Raw genomic sequence first — 21,448 nt, 5'->3', positions numbered from 1 at the left:
GAGGCTCTCAGCTATGGGTTGTTCTGTTGATGACTCTGATAAAGTTCACTGGTTTTACGCTGATTGGGTCTAGAATTTTGTACCTTTTCCACCACCATGCTATCCCACTTTCCACTACCATCTTTCAACGACATTATTCCTAAAGCATAGAGCTATGACTTCATCAGATTTCTGGAAGGGCATGCCACCACTGCAGTAGCGTTCTCTGCTAAAAAAGGAGGTCAAAATGGCCATCGTCGTGGTGATCATCATGGGGGGACCTCGGGGTAATCATACTCAAAGCGCAATAGGTGTGCTTGCAAACTCAAGCTACAAAACTCCTCCAGTTCTCAGCAAACTAAACTTGTTTGCCAAACTTTCAGCAAAATTAGTCATGTTATAATGAAATTGGTCATGTTGCAAATGGTGCAGGATCCTTTTCTTCCATCAATGAAAACTCTTCTAAGTACACCAATAGTGTTGCCTCTACTGACATGACCAATGATGCTACCCAACTTGATACCTCCACCATTTACATGAGCACGAATCAAGTTTTAGTTGGAAATGGAGATTCGGAGCTTCTCTGCCAGTTACACACGGTGGTTCTCGCAAGCCCCTCCCTTCTGTTTATCTTCATGATGCTCTTCTTTTTCCCAAATCACCAAAAATCTAATCTCTATTAGCAAGTTAACTGCTAATAATCATTGTTCCATCCATCAAGTTTTTTTACTCTGGATTTATCATACACAACATGCACACTGGAATTGAGTTGGGAACCGGTAGATGTGTTGATGGCCTCTTATGTTCTTAATCGTGATTATCAATCCTTCTTTGCTCTCAGCAACTCAGTGCCTCTTTCTCTGTTCGGCATGCTCAATTAGGGCATATTTTAATTAAAAATGGACTTTTATCTGTTACATCAATCTTGCATACTCCATCTTTGTGCTAGCTATCAATTTGGAAAATGTCACAGGTTTCATTTTAATATCAATGAACATCATGGTACTTGTTTTTTAGACTTAACACATTGTGATTTATGGGGACCTTCCCCGCTCCTTCTTCTCTAGCTTTCGGATTTATGTGATTTTCATTGATGATCACTCAAGATTTACTTAGTTCCACCCATTAAAAACCAAATCTGACTTTTTTCATGCATTCCTAATTTGGTCCCAAAGGCTTGTTGTAATTCAAGTATCCTCTAAAATCAAAACAATGTGATGGTACTTTTGAATTTACCAGCAATTGTTTTAAAACTCACTTAGATAATCATGGCATTCAACAGTACATCTTTTGCCCATACAAACCTGCTCAAAATGGCAGTGCAGAGTGCAAAGCACAAACAAAGGCACATCACTGAGGTTGGTCTAACTATGTTTTTCCATTCCCTTACTCCTTCATCCCTCTAGTTGAAAGTTTCTCCACAGCTATCTTCACCATCAATCAACTCCTAACTCCAATTCTCCGAGGCAGCTCCCCATATGTAACATTATTGGGTAAAACATCATCTTATTCTCTTTTAAGAACATTTCATTGTTTATAGTTTCTTTTCTTACGTGACTTTAACTCCCAAAAATTAGCCCCAAAAAGTTCTCCATGTGTGTTCATGGGCTATAGCTCTGTTTACAAAGGCTTTCGTTGTCTTGATCTAAGTACATGTTGTGTTTACATTTCTAGACACAGTACCTTTGATGAGCATTATTCCCTTTGCAAATACCTCTAAAAACTTCTTTCTCTTCTCTCGCTCATTTTTTATTTATTTATTTCTATGCTCCACATATCTCTGTGTCAGCAATTGCAAGCAATCAAGTACCTACTCCTTCCAGTGCTACTGATCAGGACTCCCTACTTTACAAAGCTCTCATTCTCATCTTAAGTCCACAGTTTGCCTCCCATGTGCATTTAATCCCGCCTCTCATGACTCAGTAGTCCCTTGTCTTCCCTCTTCCTTAAACTCAACTCACTCTCAAGGCCATACCATAATTGCCTATTGAAGCTGGTCATTCTTTATCAACTATAACTCCACCACCACCTTCTACTCCAGTCAAGCATAAATCTTATTATGTGACTACACGGGCATGCCACCCTCACTAGTTTTACATATGCTTTCAAACTATCTCTTTACTATTCACAAACTATTCACTATTTTTTTTTACTACTATTCATAATTTTTTCACTACTATTCTGAGATCACCTCAATATCTAAACTTATAAAAGAACCAAAATGACTCAAATCAACCTTAAAGTATCTTGAATAGATATGAGCCATGGATGAAGAAATTCATGCCCTTCATCAAAGTAAAACTTGGACCCTCATGCCTCAGAGAAACTACCTGGTTATACTAATCCAAAATCTCCCCATCATGTCTGTCGAGACTCTATGGACTCAAGCAAGCACTACTTGCTTGGTTCCACAAGTTCATCAGCTTCTTATTCAAGCTTGGTTTTCAAAGTAGTTGTGCTGATTCTTTTCTTTTTGTATATCATAAACCTACAGGAACTACATACTTGTTACTCTATAACCTATATACTATATATTTTATAATTGTTTTCACAAGTAAAACAACCAGCTGCTCAACACCTTCATTTCTCAACTTAGGCATTGTTTCTTGGGCATTGAAGCCCAACACCACTCTCCCGGTTTGTTCTTATCCCAAACAAAATATGCTCTTGTTTTATTTAAAGAGATAAGACCTGGTTGATAGAAAACCTATTGCCACTCCCAATTTGTCGGGCAACGAGACATTCAAGAGCAGGAAATCCCTTCTCGGATTCCACCTTATATAAATCTCTTGTTGGTGCTCTTCAATACCATACCATAATACGGCTCAAGTTGTCCTACTTTATTAACATCGTATGTCAGTACATGCATGCATCAACAGACGACCATTTTAGAGCTATCAAAAGAATTATTAGATAGATCTGTCAAAGGTACTTTGCATTCTGGTTTTAATATATCCTCACAGATTGATGCAAACAATGTTGCTTACTTGCGCGGACTCTGATTGAGCTAGTTGCCTAGACACACGATGCTCTACCTCGAGTTATGCAATTTACCTTGGCTCTAACTTGATTTCATGGAGTGCAAAATAGTAGTCCATAGTATCTAGATCAAGTGTTGAATCTAAGAATAGATCACTTGCACTCAGTACTATAGCTGGGATCACATGGATAATTAATTTTCTTCATGATCTTCGTGTCCACATTCTCGGATGTGCCACTCTCTACTATGATAATCAGTTTCATGTCTTCTAATCCAGTATCACAAGCTCAATTCAAGGTTACCGTGTCACCACCCCTAGTTAGCTTGAGGAGGGTGTTAAGGATACAACTGCTAAGGACTCTAGATCTATACAAGGAAACTCAACTAATGACTCTCAATCATAGAGCTAGCTGTCACAAATTTGTATAAATGCACAATTAGTGTGCAAAGTACTGTTGTTAGTGAACCAAATTGTTTTTATTACTTTGATTGCAATTTTTTTGTACAAGGAAAGTTAGTAGTTGTTTGGATACAAAAAGCCTTTCAACTCATCTCATTTTATCCCGTCTAATCATTACAACTTTTTCAGATTTCCATACAAAATACAATAAACAGTTCAGCTTTTTCAAATCTCAAAATAAAAATAATATTCTAACAATATTATTTTATTCAACTTTAATCTTTTTCAAATTTTTTGTGGTGAATTAGATTGTAAATTAATTTTTATTATATAAAGAAAGTCAAGTACTAATGACTCTCAATCATAACTGTCAAGAATATATATATTTGTATAGCTGGACAATTAATGTGGAAAATGTTGTTACTAAATTATTTTTGTTACTTTGATTTCAATCTTTTGTAAAGAAACTGTTAAATAGAATACAAGTACTCACCCCTCACTAAGGTTGTGAGAATTATTTCCAATCCTTCTCACTGAATATTCTTAATAATTCTATGGGACTCATTTTTATGTGCAATTTTTTCCCACTTCTAAGTCCTCAATTTATAAGGAATCAAAATCCTAGAATCTTATGTATTTAAACTTGAGAAATGTTTGTTTCACAAAATAAAACTCGCAAATTGACGTGTCTCGTTGTGATGCATTATACTGTAAAACAATTTTGTTATAAAATAGCCTTGTTTGGCAACCAAGTATTATTCAAACTTTTTTAACATTTCTTAATTTTTTTCATAACTTCATTCACAAACATTACCTAAACACAAAAAAAATTAAATTAAATTTTCAAATTTTTATCTGATAATTACTCAAACATACAAATGAACCAAACATGGCCAAATATAATATATTACATATGGTATTTTTTGGTAAATATATATTAATTTCTTTAAGATGTCTAAACATAAATCAAATATAATTTCTTTAATCATTCTCAAACGTGGGGTTAATTACATTTCTAAGATTTTCTCAAACGTGGGGTCAAACGTGGGGTTAAATTGATGGATAGACACGATGTTCTACGTACCATTCCACTTAAAAAAGTGAAAGGAAAGGGATAAGGTAGATTCACTTTGTAACAATAATAAATAAATGAATAGACTGTTTAGCACAACCATTCCACTTAGTTTGCTATTTTCTTCTTAACCGTAGGGCTCAAAATAAGAACCGGTAAACTTATCCAAACCGGACCGAACTGGACTGGTATATTCAATCGGTGCAAAATTGGTTTAATTCGATATCGGTTTTATTTTTTTAAAATCGATTTTAAACCGGTTTGATTTTGAAATCAATTTTGGTTTTTTACAGCGGACCTCATATATATATATTTTTATTATATATAAATAATTTTTTATATGATTTATTTATATTATATGCTAAATTTTTAATTAATATAACATAAAATCTTAAAATTCATGTATAATAATCTAATAACATAAAATTAATATAACATTTTATATAAATTATTCTTATAAGTCTTATTATAACATTTGATACAATATATAAATTTTAACTTTATAACATAAAATTAATATAACATAAAATTATTTAATTTTAATTTTAAGTAATCATCATGTTATCACTAACATATATGATAATATGATTCTTATAAATCATGTACTCATACTATAATAGTTTTACTATAATTCTTATTTCTTCTTGCATATTATTTTTATATTTAGACAATGTTTTTTTTAATTTATCGGTTTTTTGTTTCAAGTTCGAATTCCTAAGCACCCGACCTTCCTAGTTCATTGGGAAATCCTGTAAAACTGTAAGTATCAGTTTTGGAGGTGAATCGATCCGATATCGATTCTTCAATTCTTAAGTATATATCAATTCGATTCTAAAATACATCCCTACTTAACCATAAGACTACAAGTTCTTTTAGTCCCACAGTAATGTTGCGCCAAATTGAGGGATATTTGTTGGGCCCATTAGTTGTTGGCAACATATAAAAATAAATGGTAATAATAAGATAAGAAATATTTCATCTATAAAAAGAATTATAAAAGAATTATTTTATAAATTAATGTGATTGATACGGTATAATAATTGTAAACTTCATTTTATTATAAGATATATAGATCTAATGCATTATATCGACTTACAGTTAGTTTATAATTTTTTTTTTTCTCTTTGTAAACCAAATGTTTTGAATTATTGATCATTAATGTCAAAGTATCTTATCTTTCCTCACCAATAATTGAGAGCATCTTTTAGATTTTTAAGAGATAATTTAGTGTGAAATGGTTCAAAATTCAAATAAGTGATGCATGCAATGATTGGAATAAAAAAATATAATAACTATAAGAAATTAAAAATTGTAATCCATTTAATAAAAATATAATACTTAGGTTTCAAATGTTTAACTATAAAATTATTTTAAAATTTCAAAGGACCATATCCAAATTATAGATTCCTTTTTAAAAATTATTTATCCTACTTTCAGTGATCTTTGAATTAAAGTTTATTTTATCTTATTGTGCTAGTGTGAATTATTCATAATTAATTAGATCAATATTTTTTTAAATTAATAAACTTAAGAAGTAATAAATAATATCACATCAATATGATAAAATAAGAATATAGTAAATATATAGTATTATTCATGGAAAGATGAGTAATTTTACATACAACTGTGAAGTACGTAAGCGTCGCGTAATCATTTTGAAAAAGAGTGTGATCCACTATTAAAAAATTAATTATTTTCATGTGAATCTCATATTTTATTTATTTATTTTTAAATAATTATGCGACGGTTGCATAATTTACGATTGTAAATATTTTTTTTCCTAAAAAGAGATTAGAGATCAGTTATATGATTGACCCTTTTGGTTCTAGTAGGAGTACTGGTCAACAAAATGGAAGAAGTAGAGTCCTCCAACTCAAAGACAGCCTTGACTAAAGAAATATAAAGAATATATATATATATGAGTAATTCTACATACAACCGTGAAGTGCGTAATCGTCGCGTAATCGCTTTGAAAAAGAGTGGAGTCCACTATTAAAAAATTAATTTTTTTCATGTGGATCCCATGTTTAATTCATTTTTTTCAAAGCGATTGCGCGGCGGTTACGCAATTCACGGTTGTAAGTATATTTTTTCTATATATATATATATATAAATATTATAAGGAAATATAAAGAATGCATATATTATATGGATGCTGATATTGGTTAACATGGACAGGTAAATTATGTTATATATTATTTTAAAAAGAAATTTTACGTTGAATTATGTTAATTTATAAGTTTATTTTTATAAGTTTATTTTATTTGAAAGAATTAAACTATTATTGTGAATATATATATATAAGAATTATAAAATAGTCGCGTCAGCTATATTTATTTTCATACATTTAATGATTTGATTTCCACATAATGGACTCATCCTAGTCACTATAAGCATGTTTTCAAAACGTCGTTGGATGATTGATTTGATTAATATTGTCAGTTACATGATGTGAATCCATATGAATTATATAGAATTACTATTCATATGCATATATAGGGGACCCATTTTCCATTGACAACATGAAAAAAGGAGAATAATTAAATGGTGTCGTTTCATGAGTTCACGTTCTAACTGTTGAATACTCATGTATAGGTAAGTAGAGATCCAGGAGGACTCCTTGGCTTCTTCGTGTTAATTAATTCTCTCTGCATTTCCTGTTTTCAGTCGGGCGGAACCTGCTTTTAATTTTTTCTTCTTTTATTTTGATTTCTAGGATTTAGAATAAAAAAAAAATATTGATAAATAATTCAGATTTACAGTATTTAATGATTGCTAGTAAATTTTTTGACAATATTAAATACTCAATAAATATTATAAGATCTATTTTATATGTTTATTCCTCTCTCATATTTGTGGAGAATTCAAATCCTTACAACCAGCTTTCTTTGTGTTTTGGAAGATAAAATATATTTACAACTGTAAAAAAAAAAAAATTAAAATCTATATGAAAAAAATTAATTTTTTAATAATAAATCTTACTTATTTTTAAAAAGATTGCACAATTTTATAGAATTACTCTTTTCAAATTTTAGAAAAAACTCGGAACTCATCCGTCAAAATGCTTGGCTACTCAGAGACATAGTTTTAGGCTGTATAGCCTCTGTTTGGGTATCAGACTATTTAATATTTTATTATTAATATTTAATATTTTATTATTAATTTATTATTACTATTCATATATTAACTGAAAGCAATTTAAAAAAAAAAATTGGGGCCAAAGTTTATATATATATATATATATATATATTTACAAGCTCTAAATATTTATGATTTATCTGTAATAACAACAAACAAAGGTTGGAACAATGATCAAGAGACATGCAAATCTTAATTTTGCATGCTTTTGAAAATGTTTTTTTTTACAAAAATCTGGAAAAACCACTATCAGATTTCACACTGACAATTAAATAACCTGAAAAATAAAAAAAAAAAAGGGAACAATCGGGTGGTGGCAGTAGCAGCAGATCACAGCAGGAAGTCCATGAACTTGAGCCAAGCAAAGCCGCCGATCTTGGAAGCTTTCTCAGCCTCTTTGGAACATGATGGAGACGGCGTCCTTTCGCCGCCGCCCGACTCTGTTTTTCTTACGCACAGAAAATAATTTCTCGATCCCAGTGCCATCAGCTTCTCCTCCCTATCCAAGCCTGGCCCACCAAACAAGCAAGTCAATCATCACCTCACACGTGGCTAAGGAATTACAAAATATTTATAAAAATACAGTAATCGTACGGCTGATATAACACGAGATACATGCTTTGTGTCTGTGAGGCTTACTTTCTAGGCTGAACTGTGAATAATGGAGGTCGAACGTGGAAAGGTCGGTGGTCGGTAAGATTGGCCGGCGGCACTCCTTCGCATAAAGCCGGACTGCCGAGGAGATCAGGTCGCTGACAGTAGATTCCGGATTCATCACCACCTGCACCGGCCCCAGGCTCCCCTGAATCGTCACGTTCAGTAGCAGCTTCATTAGCCGTGGCCGTCCCTCTTGCGACGTCGTTCCGGTCGCGCTCTTGTCGGAGAGTAACTCCGGCACCGTTTTCGGCCGGGGAAGCTCAGCCGTCATAGTGACCGGAATATGCCCGTGAAACGAGGACGATTTATGGGTCAATTTGCCCCTCCGGTTCTTCTCCTCTTGTCCTGATCTCCGATGGCTCTTCGAACTCGACATGATATGTAAATATACCAGTAATTAAGTACACAAACGGAGAAATCTGGATTCTACCTCAAACGCCGGTATCGGAAGAATCTGGGGCGAGGGAAACCGAGAGCTGGGGATGAGCTTCTGCTCGCTGGTTTGAGGTTAACGGAAGCTATCATAACCTGAATGCTAAAATCTTAAATTATGAGGAAGTGCAAAGGGATCAAGCATGGCTGTATGAGAAGCAGAGAGAGAGAGAGAGAGAGAGAGGTGCACGAGGAATCAACAAAAGCACCCCCCTTTCCAGTGTGTTATATACGGAGAATGAAGAAGATAAGGAGGGGGGGGCGGCGTCGAGGAAGGAACTGGGGAAGGATTTTTCTTTAGAGAGGAGACGGGCTATAGCCGGTAGGGGAGAGAGAGTGTTTGGTCAAAGACAAAGACAAAAGCTCCAAACAATTTGTCGTCAGCCATCGAGTGGTAACCGGGTAGTGGGGGTGCACCCGGAGCTCAAGTGTGGTGGTCCGAGTGTCTGGGTCTGGGTCAGCTTCGGGATTGTCTGTTCTGTTTTTGTGTTGTTTTTTCTAAAGTGGAGGGAGGTGGTTAAAGATTCACAGTGAGACGGAGAGAGTGTGTAACCGTAAAGTTGGTCTGGCTGGTTCTGCCGTTTAACCTAGGAAGTAGGGACACATGGCCGAAGCAAATCGGTGGTCCCCTGCCAGTGCTGGGGGTTGGCTTTTAGACGCATTCATTCAATTATTATCGTTCGCATAAGGCGGCCGTCCAGTCCAGTTGGTAATGTAACGCAACGCATGGTAAAAAATGGATAACGATAGGATTACCCTTTGTATGCCTAAACTTGAGAATTCCTTTGGGATGGCGGCCTGTAGCCATCGCACTACACTTTTATTAATTTCTTTCTTTTACTACTTATGTCGACTATGTATTTTCTTATCCTTTATAAACTGATTGGTTCTAAATATATTAGTGTTTAAAATATTATATTTTAGAATTATTATTGTATTGAGATTTAAAAAAATTTAATTGGGATTTGAAAAAGTTGAATTGTTTATTATATTTTATATGAGAATTTAAAAAATATATAATGATGAGATGAGATGATATGAAAATTTTGTGTCTCATCCCACCTCCAAACGTACCCTAGTTAGTCAACTTATGTTAACGGAGATTTGAGCCAATGAACTTCGATTTAACTACCCAAGGCAAAAGTCTTTTAGCTCTAAGTCAAAACCTTGATAGTGAATCATTAACAAAGGCACTTATATATTAATTACCCAATAAAGAGTGATAATTAAGTATTATACGATTAAAAGTGGCTATCGATTTAAAACAGTGATAAACAGTAACAAATTAACAACTTAGGATTTTTTGTTTTTATATATTTCTTATTAGATTTTAAAATTATAGTATATTTCGCATATAATATTATTTGAAAAATTAACAGTTATATTCATATTATTTTTCATAGTAATTCATAAAAATAAATCATATTCATTGGACTAATAATATTTTCATTTTACAAAGTGTAATTTTTATTTGTAGGTTTCCATCTATGTATCAGCTTATAATTGGTCTTTAATTTACCATATTAATCTATTTTTTAATGAATTTTTAATATTATTATTAAAATAATTAATAACACTTTTTATACTTTGAAAATTATTTTGGTAAGAACATGCTTTTATTTTCTAAAGTCGATATTGCAATTCTAGATTTAAAAAGAATAATAATATTATATTTAAGTTAAAAAATGAAAATACTGTCTTTAAATTTAAAGAATAATATTTTATTATTTTAGGATATCATTTCAAAAAAATAATAATTGTCTTCATATTATTTCTCATAATAATAAATCATAATAAATCACTTTTTAAATTAATAATATTTTCATTTGAAAAAAAAAATTATACTTTTTTAAATTTCAAATTAATACTCTCTTTTTACATTTTATCATTCCAATAACGTTTACATCTATATAGTTTTCTGAAAAAATTAAAAATATTATTATCTTATTTTATTTTCATTTATTATTTTTGTTGTTGTTGTTATTAATATTATTATTATTATTATGTACATGTCTAATTGGTTTATAACAAGTGGAGCAATACATGTCCTATTATGATTTCAATATAATTAGTTAATTTTAAATATTAGATTTGTTATGTGTTACATTTTTTGTTTTCTTAATTTTTTTAAAATATATTTATAATAATTTGTAAATTTTTTTGCATAGATTTATGATTATCTTTACATTTATCATATGTGTTGTTTTAATTGATATACACCTTAAAATTCATATCTACCAAATTAGAAATGCAGCAGCACTTTCAATAGGGAATACGTGCCTTGCACGTAAGCTCTTATCTAGTGTATTAAAATTAAATCATCTAATTCAAATAGAGAACAAAGCCAAGATGATAAAAGAACATTCAAATCATTTAGTTCCATACACTACAAGTCTACAAGAAAAATTAGCAGTTATGACGAGTTATTTGTGACAGGAATAAATTTATTTTGATAAAAAATAACTAGTTACAAATAAGTGTTTTCTTACAGTGATACTAGGGGTAGGCAAATGGCCTCGTTTGGTTTGGGAGATTCATCTCATATCATATAATCATTATAATTTTTTAAAATTTTATATAAAATATAATAAATAATTCAATTTTTTAAAATTTTAAAATAAAAAAAATATATTCTAATATTATTTTATTCAAATTTCAAATTTCACTCATCTATATAACCAAACAAGGAAGGTTTTGCTCATACACCCAAATATTTTGTTTGTGATGGAAAGAAATAGCCATTATGGTACTGATTTTTTATTTTTTATTCTAAATTATTACTATAAGACTCCAAACTTGTAATATCTATTTGGATATATCCCACTCGAGCATATTATATAATATTTCTCTTATTTATCAGAAACTGTTTGGCAAAAGTTTTGCTTATTGAAGTTGTCTAGATTAGAGGCCTCATTCACTTTGATAAAATTTTTCATTTTATTTTATCTCATTTCATCTAATCATTATAATTTTTTCAAATTTTAACATAAAAAAAAAATAATTCAATTTTTTTAAACTCTAAAATAAAAATAATATTAAAAATATATATTCTAATAATATATATTAGATCTCATGTCGGTTGAAACCAATCACCAACGGATTTGATCTTGCATCGATCTTCGGCAGATTTTGAACGAGCTACTCTCAAAAACCTGTCGATCTTAGACGGATTCCCCACTGCTAATCAGACCCACCAAGAAATCAACTAATTTTTACATTTTTCTCTGAGAATAAATCAAGCAAGCTACTGTTTTACATTTAATTTTCTTATTCTGTTGAATATATCCTTTAAGGTCTCAAAGACCGGTACAAGGTTCTACCCAAAGCCTCTGCTTCCTCCCGAGGTGAAGGTCTTCGATGATTTCAAAGAAAATTAAATAGATCTTGAAATAGATCTCAAAGAAAATGAAATACATCACAAAGAAAATGAAATACATCATAAGCTTCATCACCGGTGAGGCATCCGACAAGTTCTAGAAGTAGAAGCGACGATCAACAATGACAATCTGCGATGGGCCCTGACCACCCTCGGCTTCGAGGACTACGTGGAGCCCCTCAAGGTGTACTTGCAGAGGGAGGGTGGGTTTGGGAGGGGAAAGGCTGAGCTGCAGAGGAGAGGAAGATGAAGAGGAGGAACGGACGATGTGGGAGAGGCTGAGTTTGCAAAGAAGCTAAAAAGGGGCGTGGGTCTGCAAATGAAGATGAACGGGTGAAAGAAGATAAAAAGCAAGACAAACGGGTTCTCCGACATTTACAGGTCGGGTCAAGTCAAGCTGAAACTACCTTCACTGAAGGTGAAGTTGGGTCGTGCCAAAATTTGGTCGGACCGGGTCTCTGTGCAGCTCTAATAACTATTAGTAAAATTGTATATATTTTTTTTAATGATTAAGGATATTAAAAAATTATTGAAAAAAAACAAAATGAAAGGAAAACAAATAATTTAAATAGACTAGAAAAAGGACCACACAATTTAATAAAAGAAAAGAAAAAGGAGAACCTACAGGAATTTAAGGTGACTTTGTTTAAAAGGACCACGCAAGCCTGCTCATTTCAAGAAAAACATTTATTTGTAATTAGATATTAATAGCTAAAATGACTATTTATTTAACCACCATCGATTGGTTCGATCTTCCTTAATTACCTTCCTATCATATGGCGTTTTGTAAAATTTATAGTCGACTTACGTATTCCTTAATTTACTCGATCGGGACAGAAATTGGGATTCGATCCAAAATATCCTACAAAAGCATTTTTGTTTTTTTATCGTGATATCTTGTAGTGGCCGGTTGTCTTAATAAACTTGATAACAATTTGGTTAATTAACTTCTGATCTTTTCTTTCTTCTTCTTCTTCTTCTTCTTCCAACAAATGTAGCCATTTTAATGGTGGGTTGGTGGTTTTTTCCGCTTTATTTTTTTATATTATATACTATAAAAAAATTACTTATTTGTGATCAATTATTTTCAATAAAAATAATTATTTTATATCAAAATGAGTCTGTTTTTATAACAAATAATCCGTCACATATAACTATATTGTAAATGAATTGAGATATATATAGTTGTTATCATATCTGTATTTTCCTTAAACATATGGTACGTAGTACATGATATACATTTAATGATTGCTGGCTTGTACATGATCAATCATTCAATTAACTATTAAAGTTTAAGCACATAAGAAGGTAGGCTGGGCTATGATCATCTGGTGAAGGTAACATTCGCATGCGAGTTACGTATGTGGAAAGAAATTAAAGACATATGTGGTGGCCTCAATTGCGCCAGCTCCACATACACGTATTACACGTGTATATATGAAGGTGGCCGCAAACTGATCATCACACATATTTAGATCAGTTTTGTTTTCTTATGCTCACACACACTCATTAATGAACAAGTGGACAAGAACATATACGCGGCTTGTCCTGAAAATAAATAATCAAAACGTGGACAAGAATTCATGTAGTTTGTGGACAAGAAAATAAAGAATAATATATATATATATATATATATAAAAAAAAAAACATTCAATGGAGAATACTAAAATGTCGTACTTAGTTTTAAAAGAAAATCTTGCATTAAAAAATCTTTTTTTTTTTTTTTTTCTGCAAGATTCAAACAACATTTTGAGTTTTAGAACACATTTATATCATGCATTATTCAATGTATTTGGGAGAGACTATATGCATATAGGGTTTTTTTTCTCTCTCTCTCTCTCTCTCTAAATGTCCTTTTAAGATTAGGCTTATTTTAGATTTTTTTGGGTTAATTTTTTTAGGAGTTAAATTCCTAGCTAGAGGTTAATGGGCTTGTTTAAAAAGTCAAGGGAGAATAATATTTTTTAGAACTTGTTGAGGGGATAGGATCATAGGAAAAATAATATCAAAGTGTTTTTTTTTTTTTTTTAGATATTTGGGATGGAATAAACCTCGGAATCTTTGATCAGTTTACTTCATTAATGTTAGGACATATGGATATCTATTAATATTGAGAAGCGCTACAATCATAAAATTTTTTTATAAAAATATATTTATAAATTAATATAATTTTATATAATACAATATTAATTTTAATTTATAATAAAAATTAATTTTATAATTTAACATATATAACGTATTAAATTATATTAATTTATAAATTTATTTTTATAAAATTTATTTATAATTAAAGCATTTCTCCTTAATACTAAGCCAGCACAGTTTTGGGATCGGATTATGTTTAGTCTTGTACGTCTCTCCAATTTGCAGTACCGTCTGTTGGAGTACTATTCAACATGGCCATGTTTAGGCACCTCCCGTCGATGGCTAGCCACAAACTCAATCTTTGGCGTGTCGGATTATATTCTAAATTCATTTTGACGATACATCTCTCTCTCTCTCTACATGAATAATGCTACAGATAATCTTGAATGTATAAGTAATGCACAGTCATTTTAAAAAAGAGTGAGATTTATTATTAAAAAATTATTATTTTTCATAAAATTTTCATATTTATTTACTTTTTTCAAGACGCTTGCACACTCACGACTTTAACTATTATATATATGAAATATATTAATGGCCGGTGATAGTATTTTGAGTAGGCTGGCTTTGCTCCTAATTGCTTGAATCTTGGGACATTGGATTACCTACCAACTGATCTTGGCTTCCCATGTTATGGACGGACGACGTGCTGGAGTGGAAGAATGACAGTGTGGTTATGAGCATTGTGGCAAGGTGCAGACGAAGGAAAGCTGACCTGAGATGCATAAGAATTGAAATAGAAGGTCGTTAAGAGCAGTTAATTGATCCTGAGCAATTACACACGGCGTCGTATGATGTATAGTTCGTTGCGGTCTTAAATAGAACGATGCCGTTTAATGCCTTTCTTCTTATTAATTGTAAACACAGTCGTTTCATTTACAAGAATTGTAATAAGTGTTGTCTAAACACTGTCGTTTTGTTCATATAAATACTATAAATAGAAGAAACGGAGGGGAAACAGAGGAGAACAATTTCATGCAATTACAGACTTCTTCCTTCTTCATCATCTTCATTCTTCTTCTCTTCTCTTCGTAAATTCTGGAGAGTGACTTCTCGAACAAGTCAAGCTTGGGTCCATTACAGTTGGTATCAGCCATGGCAGAAGGGACGCGTTCGTATGCTCAAATAGTAGATTCAATGAATCATTTACGGCAACAACAAGAACGCCAGCAAAAGCAGATCGAGGATGCGATTTGTTTATTGTTGCAGCAGCAAGAAGCGGCAAGATTGGAAAGAGAAACACAGGACAAAAAAATTCAAGAGGTTTTACAACAGGTCTCTAAGATTTCTTGTCACAATTCTGAAGATCCTGGTCATATACGTCAAGATAATCACGATCAACAATTCAGGCACAGACATGAAGATATGGAGAATGACACAGGGGACGTGAACCAAAGAGAGATTGTAAACAGAGGCTTTGCCAGGGGTATTAAATTGGATTTTCCTAGATTTCGTGGTGGTAATCCATCACCATGGATCTATCGTGCGAACCAGTACTTCCTGTATCACCAGGTTCCTCCTGGTCAACGTATTTTCATTGCTTCTTTCCACATGGATGATGAAGCCTTGATCTGGTTCCAAGATGCTAGTGAGGCTGGAACGTTTCTGTCTTGGGAGGACTTCATCAAGGCTGTTCAGATCCGTTTTGGATCTACTCCATATGATGATCCTATGGAGTCACTGACTCGACTCAAACAGGTTAGTACAGTTAATGATTACAAATCTGAGTTTGAGATTCTTTCCAATCGTATTAGAGGCTTGTCTGAGAAAAACAAGTTGAGTTGTTTCTTGAGTGGCCTGCGTGATGAGATCAGATTACCTGTTAGGATGTTGAATCCTTTATCCTTGAATGATGCTTTTGGTTTAGCTAAAATTCAAGAACAGTATGTGCTGAGTATAAGGAAACCTTGGAGAAATTCACTTACTGATTCGAGTAAGTTTAGTCCAGAGTCGAATTTGTTAAAATCTGGACAGACTCCTTCACTGTTAGGAGCTCCACGAGTTTCTCCTTTACCTAGGCTTCCTTACCATAAGGTATCCGAGTCTCAAATGTTGGAAAGGCGTAAAAAAGGCCTTTGCTATTTCTGTGATGATAAGTGGCAACCAGGTCATAAATGTGCAAGACCAAAGTTATTTCTACTAGAAGGTATGGAATTTGGTGACTCAAGTGGTGAAGAAAGAGTTGAGGCTAATGATGAGCTGGTTGTCGAACCTGTGGATGTGGAGGCCGAGATGGCTTCCATCTCATTGCAGTCTATGGTAGGTGGAGGAGGACCTAAAACCATGAGACTTATGGCTTGTATTGGCAAGAAGAAGTTGATAGTTTTAATTGACACTGGTAGCACACATAATTTTGTGGACACTGTGGCTGCTGCTCGATGTAAATTACATGTACAACTTGGCCAGGCTATTAGTGTTAAAGTGGCTAATGGTCAGCTCATTGAGAGCACGGGTAAATGTGTGGCTGTGCCTTTGACAGTTCAGAGCATACCTTTCACAGTTGATTTCTTCACACTGCCCTTGGGAGGCTGTGATGCAGTTCTTGGAATTCAATGGTTATCTACCTTGAGTCCTATTCTCTGGGACTTTGTCAATATGAGCATGCAGTTTCAATTTAATGGCCAGGAAATTTCCTTAAAAGGTTTGACAGTGCCTCAGTCAAATCTTATCGATGATGAGGAATCCTTTGAGACTTTTGGTTGTGGAAGCAAAGGCATCTTCCTGCAGATAGTGCCTTGCAGTTCCATTGAACTCCCATCATTGCAGAATCTCCACGTGCAGCAACTTTTGCAGCAATATAAGGAAGTCTTTAATGAACCTACTGGATTGCCACCCAATAGGTCTCATGACCACAAGATCAATTTGAAACAAGACATTTCTGCTATCAGTGTTAGACCATATCGATATCCCTTTTACCAAAAGGCAGAAATTGAAAAAATTGTTAAGGAGCTCTTGAACTCTGGGGTTATTAGACCAAGTCAGTCACCCTTCTCATCTCCTGTGTTACTAGTCAGGAAGTCTGATGGCACATGGAGAATGTGTATTGATTATAGGGCCTTAAATGAAGCCACCATTAAGGACAAGTATCCCATTCCTGTTGTGGATGAGCTCTTGGATGAACTTTCTGGTTCCACAATTTTTTCTAAATTGGACCTTAGAGCTGGTTATCATCAGATACGTATGAGGGATGAGGATATTTCTAAAACTGCCTTCAGAACTCATGAAGGGCATTATGAATTTCTTGTCATGCCCTTTGGTCTCACCAATGCCCTCTCAACATTTCAGGGCCTTATGAATGAAGTTTTCAAGCCATTCCTTCGACAGTTTGTCATTGTTTTCTTTGATGACATACTGGTTTACAGTAGTGACATGTCTTCTCACTTGGATCATCTCTCTACTGTTTTGCAAACCTTACAGCACCATCAACTTTATGCTAAGCAGTCGAAATGTAAGTTTGCATGTCGGGAGATTGAATATTTGGGCCATCTGATTTCCAAGGAAGGAGTGAGGGCAGATCCAAAAAAATTGGAGTCTATGCTCACTTGGCCAATACCAAAAAATCTAAAGGCATTGAGGGGTTTCTTAGGCTTGACAGGCTACTACAGAAAATTCATTAAGGGTTATGGTCAGATTGCTGCCCCATTGACTTCTTTGCTGAAGAAAGATGCATTTGTGTGGACAGACTCTGCTACAAATTCTTTTAAGGCATTGAAGGTTGCTGTCACTAGCCCTCCTGTTCTTGCCTTGCCTGACTTCACCAAGGCATTTGTTATTGAGTGTGATGCTTGTGCAACTGGCATAGGAGCAGTTCTGATGCAAGACCAAAGGCCCTTAGCTTTTTTCAGTCAAGCCTTGAAAGGAAAAAACTTAACCCTTTCCACTTATGAGAAAGAACTTCTAGCCTTAGTGCTAGCTGTTAAGAAGTGGAGGCCATATCTCTTAGGAAGTGCCTTTGTGATTAAAACTGATCACCATAGCCTTAAATATTTGCTTGAGCAGAAGATTGGCACTGTTGCTCAGCAAAAATGGCTTTCTAAGCTCCTTGGTTATGAATTTTCCATTGAGTATAAGCAAGGGGTGGAGAACAAGGTAGCTGATGCCTTGTCTCGAAAGGATCAGGTGGATGAGTTTGGAGAGTTGGCAGCATTGTCATTTCCTACACCAACATGGATCTCAGAGTTGAAAGCAGCTTATACCACAGATCAGACCACACAGCAGTTAGTCACTGCTCTGCAACTTGACCCTACTTCCCATCCTACATTCAAACTGAGGCATGGTCTTTTGTTTAAAAAAGACAGAATATATGTGCCAGATTCCTTCCCTTTGAAACAACAGATTTTGAACTATTTGCACTCTAGTCCTGCTGCTGGCCATTCTGGCTTCCACAAATGTTTGCATCGAGCAAGATTAGAATTTTATTGGCCTGGTCTCAAACATGATGTTAAACAGTTCATTCGGGACTGTGACACATGTCAAAGGAACAAGATCCAGAATGTTCTTCCAGCAGGGTTTTTACAACCCTTACCTATTCCTGACCAAATATGGACTGACCTATCAATGGATTTTGTTGAAGGTTTGCCCATCTCGAAGGGCTATTCTGTCATTATGGTGGTAGTGGACAGATTATCAAAATATGCTCATTTCATGCCTTTAAAGCATCCCTTTACAGCTACTCAAGTTGCCTCACTGTTCTTCAATAATGTTTTTAAGTTACATGGGTTGCCTACAACCATTGTTTCTGATCGTGGCTCAACATTTACTAGTTCTTTTTGGAGTGAACTTTTCAAGTTGCAAGGAGTTAATCTGTCTTATTCATCAGCTTATCACCCTCAAACTGATGGCCAGACCGAAGCTGTCAACAAGTGTCTTGAACATTTTTTGAGGTCTTTCTCTGGTGACAAACCCAAGCTATGGGTGGATTGGCTCTCCTTAGCTGAATGGTGGTACAACTCCAGCTTTCATACTTCCACCAAGCTGACTCCATTTGAAGCTGTGTATGGGGTCCTTCCAACAAAACTGCAGGCTTATATTCCTGGTTTGACTTCTAATCAGGCAGTGGACCAGCTCTTACAAACTCGGGAACAGCTTCTCTTTACCCTCAAATCCAATTTGTCCTTGGCTCAAGATAGAATGAAGTTTTATTATGACAAACACAGAACTGACAGGGAATTTTCTGTGGGGGATTGGGTTTATCTTAAACTCCAACCCCATAGACAGCAATCAGTGGCTCTTCGAAGAAACCTTAAACTTTCACCTCGATATTTTGGCCCATTTCAGATCACTCATCGCATTGGCAAAGTGGCATATCATTTATGTTTACCTTCAGACTCACTCATACATCCCGTTTTCCATGTTTCTGTTTTGAAGAAAAAGATTGGGAACCAATTTACACCTATCTCTACTTTACCTCCTGTGGACTTACAAGGAGAGTTAAAGCCTCAGCCTGAGAAGGTTTTGGAGAGGCGAAGTGTCAAGAAAGGTAATAGAGCAGTAGTGGAGGTCTTGATTCAGTGGGAAGGTGCTGGAGTGGAAGATTCCACATGGGAACCTTACTGGCAGCTTCGTCAGCAGTTTCCCCACCTTGTGGGCAAGGTGCTTTAAAGGGGGAGGGTGTGTTATGGACGGACGACGTGCTGGAGTGGAAGAATGACAGTGTGGTTATGAGCATTGTGGCAAGGTGCAGACGAAGGAAAGCTGACCTGAGATGCATAAGAATTGAAATAGAAGGTCGTTAAGAGCAGTTAATTGATCCTGAGCAATTACACACGGCGTCGTATGATGTATAGTTCGTTGCGGTCTTAAATAGAACGATGCCGTTTAATGCCTTTCTTCTTATTAATTGTAAACACAGTCGTTTCATTTACAAGAATTGTAATAAGTGTTGTCTAAACACTGTCGTTTTGTTCATATAAATACTATAAATAGAAGAAACGGAGGGGAAACAGAGGAGAACAATTTCATGCAATTACAGACTTCTTCCTTCTTCATCATCTTCATTCTTCTTCTCTTCTCTTCGTAAATTCTGGAGAGTGACTTCTCGAACAAGTCAAGCTTGGGTCCATTACAAGTTTTCACGTGACTATTCGTTTGTTTTTTTGAGGTTTCTGCATGCGTCAAGAATTTTACACTTTGCACCTTAATAATTGATCATGATGCATTGTACCATCATGCATAAAGTTCTAAACAGTTTACGCTCCATTTCAGTCATGATCATCTTTTAAAGGGTTTTAACCTTTTTAGAGTGTGTATATATATAGAATGTCAGTTTAATTTATAATAGTTTGAGAGTACAATATGTCACTTTTAATATTTTGATCATGTGCAAAATGCAAAACTCTTACTTAGGTTATGTTTCGGTAATTGAGAAATGATATTTGCAGTTGTGAGTGTGCAAGTATCATGCATTCGATTTGAAAAAATTGAATAAATTGGAACCCACATGAAAAGAAATTAGTTTTTTAATAGTGGACTTCACTCTTTTTCAAAACGACTGAACAGCATTTACGCATTCCACGACTGTATGTAGCATTACTTTTCGACACTTAGATGAGATAAGATGAGATGATTTCATTTAAAAACTTTCATAATTTCTTTCTCAAATATCACTTAAATAAACTTATAAACAAAACACAAAAAATAATACAATTTTTTTAAAAATTTTCAAAACAAGAATTATATTAAAAAATTTATATATTCAAACAATTATATTTTAATTTTATAATATTTTTATTCAATATTTTCTCTTTTATTTCTCAAAACTAAATAAAATATATTAACTCAAACAATTTCACTATTATTTACAAAATTATCATATCATCAATCTCATTACCCAAACATGCTCTAAATGATCAGATAGTGCAAAGTGTATATTTATGACAAAAACCAATAAATGAAACAAGAGAAGATAGGAGGAAGTTGGGTTCAAGTAGTTGTAGCATTGAGCTACAAAATTTAGGCTTCGTTTGGATCATTAATTACTCTCAACTCATCTCAACTCATTATTACAATTTTTTCAAATCTCAATACAAAATATAATAAACAATTCAACTTTTTCAAATCCTAAAATAATAATAATATTAAAAAATAATATTCTAACAATATTTTATCATCTCAACTCAACTCAACTCAACTCAACTCACTTCAACATCCAAACTCACCCTGTTGTGCTTAAAATTAGGATGATAACCAGTTTTTTCATACAGTGACGGGAGACATATCATGTAGAACATATATCTTCATGAGCAGTTGTGGTGGAGCCATAATAAAGAG

General features: G+C 33.8%; 1 protein-coding gene across 1 annotated transcript; it reads right to left on the bottom strand.

The window, feature by feature from the left end:
* Positions 1 to 7,691: 7,691 nt before the first annotated feature.
* LOC109011770 (uncharacterized protein At4g22758) lies at positions 7,692 to 8,919 on the bottom strand. The gene is made up of 2 exons (XM_018993089.2): positions 8,209 to 8,919; positions 7,692 to 8,078 (listed from the first exon to the last, which is right to left on the bottom strand). The coding sequence occupies exons 1-2, from the start codon at positions 8,600 to 8,602 to the stop codon at positions 7,900 to 7,902; spliced, it is 573 nt and encodes a 190-aa protein (XP_018848634.1). The 5' UTR covers positions 8,603 to 8,919; the 3' UTR covers positions 7,692 to 7,899.
* Between the last annotated feature and the right edge of the window lie 12,529 nt (positions 8,920 to 21,448).

Source organism: Juglans regia, chromosome 5 (genome assembly GCF_001411555.2).
Source record: "Juglans regia cultivar Chandler chromosome 5, Walnut 2.0, whole genome shotgun sequence".
Classification (NCBI taxonomy): domain Eukaryota; kingdom Viridiplantae; phylum Streptophyta; class Magnoliopsida; order Fagales; family Juglandaceae; genus Juglans; species Juglans regia.
The sequence above is the reverse complement of the archived record's forward strand: the minus strand, read 5'-3'. Positions and strand labels throughout refer to the sequence as shown.